Raw genomic sequence first — 1024 nt, 5'->3', positions numbered from 1 at the left:
GGGGTTGTTAACCAATGTCATAAAACAATATGTGTGCTACTGTTTAATGAGAAACTATTTGTTCTGTTAGCTTTCACCTGAAGTACAATTAAAAAAGAAAATCTTACTTGGCTCAAAATTAATTTACACAGTGGGAAGTTATGCTTCATTAGTGGGGTTTTTTTTCTCTTCACAATAAGAATGAGTTGTCCTAATTGCTATTATTTTTCTCTTTTGCACCATATTAGTGTTTGTTTGATCTTTAACCATAAAAAAAAAATAAAAAGAAAACAAAACAAAGAAAAAAATTCTCAAGAACAAGGAGGGAATTAATTAAATAAAGTGAAAAGGTGAGTTGACATATTTTGGAATAATAAAAGTTTTAAACGTACATAGATCACCTCCAGATGAAAAAAATGTGCTTGAAGGAAAGAAAATGAATGCACAGTGCTTATAAAAGTGAGTTTTTGACCTCTGATCAGAATACTATGAAAAGTCTAAGAAAATAATATTTACCTCTCCACAGGTAATCCTGACATTTTTGGCATCTTTCATGAAATTTAAAACATCTGGTCAAATTCCGGCTCAGTTGTCCACACAGCCCTCTGTTGGGCACAAGTAATATCTTTGACATCACGCCTCCTAGGTGGGCATCTGCAGGGAACAAAACATTTACATATTCATGTCATTAAGGTTTTCACTTTAAAGAAGTGAATACAACGTCATTTCTTTTTCTTACCAGTGCTTTCAAAAACTTTTTTCCAATATTCAAACATAGGAGTGCATATTAGTGCAACCATTTTCTTGGACAATTTCACGTCTATTAAAAATTGCACATACCCTTTAATCCAGCAACCTCATCACTAGAAATTTACTATTAATACACACACACACACACACACACACACACACTTTGATGCATATAATTTTATTTTGTAGAAGGAATCATATCAGAAATTACTAATAATAACTATTTTTGGAAGAGTGATAGATGGGATGGTGTCTTAGGCTGGGTTCTCCAGAGAAGCAAAATCAGTAAAGCATA

The 1024-nt window shown here is 32.4% G+C and overlaps 1 protein-coding gene across 1 annotated transcript in view; it reads right to left on the bottom strand.

Annotated features, from left to right (window-relative positions):
- CLUL1 (clusterin like 1) overlaps positions 1–1024 on the bottom strand; it is a 59820-nt gene that overhangs the window by 35168 nt on the left and 23628 nt on the right. The window contains exon 5 of the mRNA XM_004389705.1: positions 496–633. Coding sequence (XP_004389762.1) covers positions 496–633 — 138 coding nt within the window. The remainder of the gene's footprint in view (positions 1–495; positions 634–1024) is intronic.

This window comes from Trichechus manatus, unplaced genomic scaffold (assembly GCF_000243295.1).
Source record: "Trichechus manatus latirostris isolate Lorelei unplaced genomic scaffold, TriManLat1.0 scaffold00256, whole genome shotgun sequence".
NCBI lineage: Eukaryota > Metazoa > Chordata > Mammalia > Sirenia > Trichechidae > Trichechus > Trichechus manatus.
This window is presented reverse-complemented; position numbering and strand designations above follow the sequence as displayed.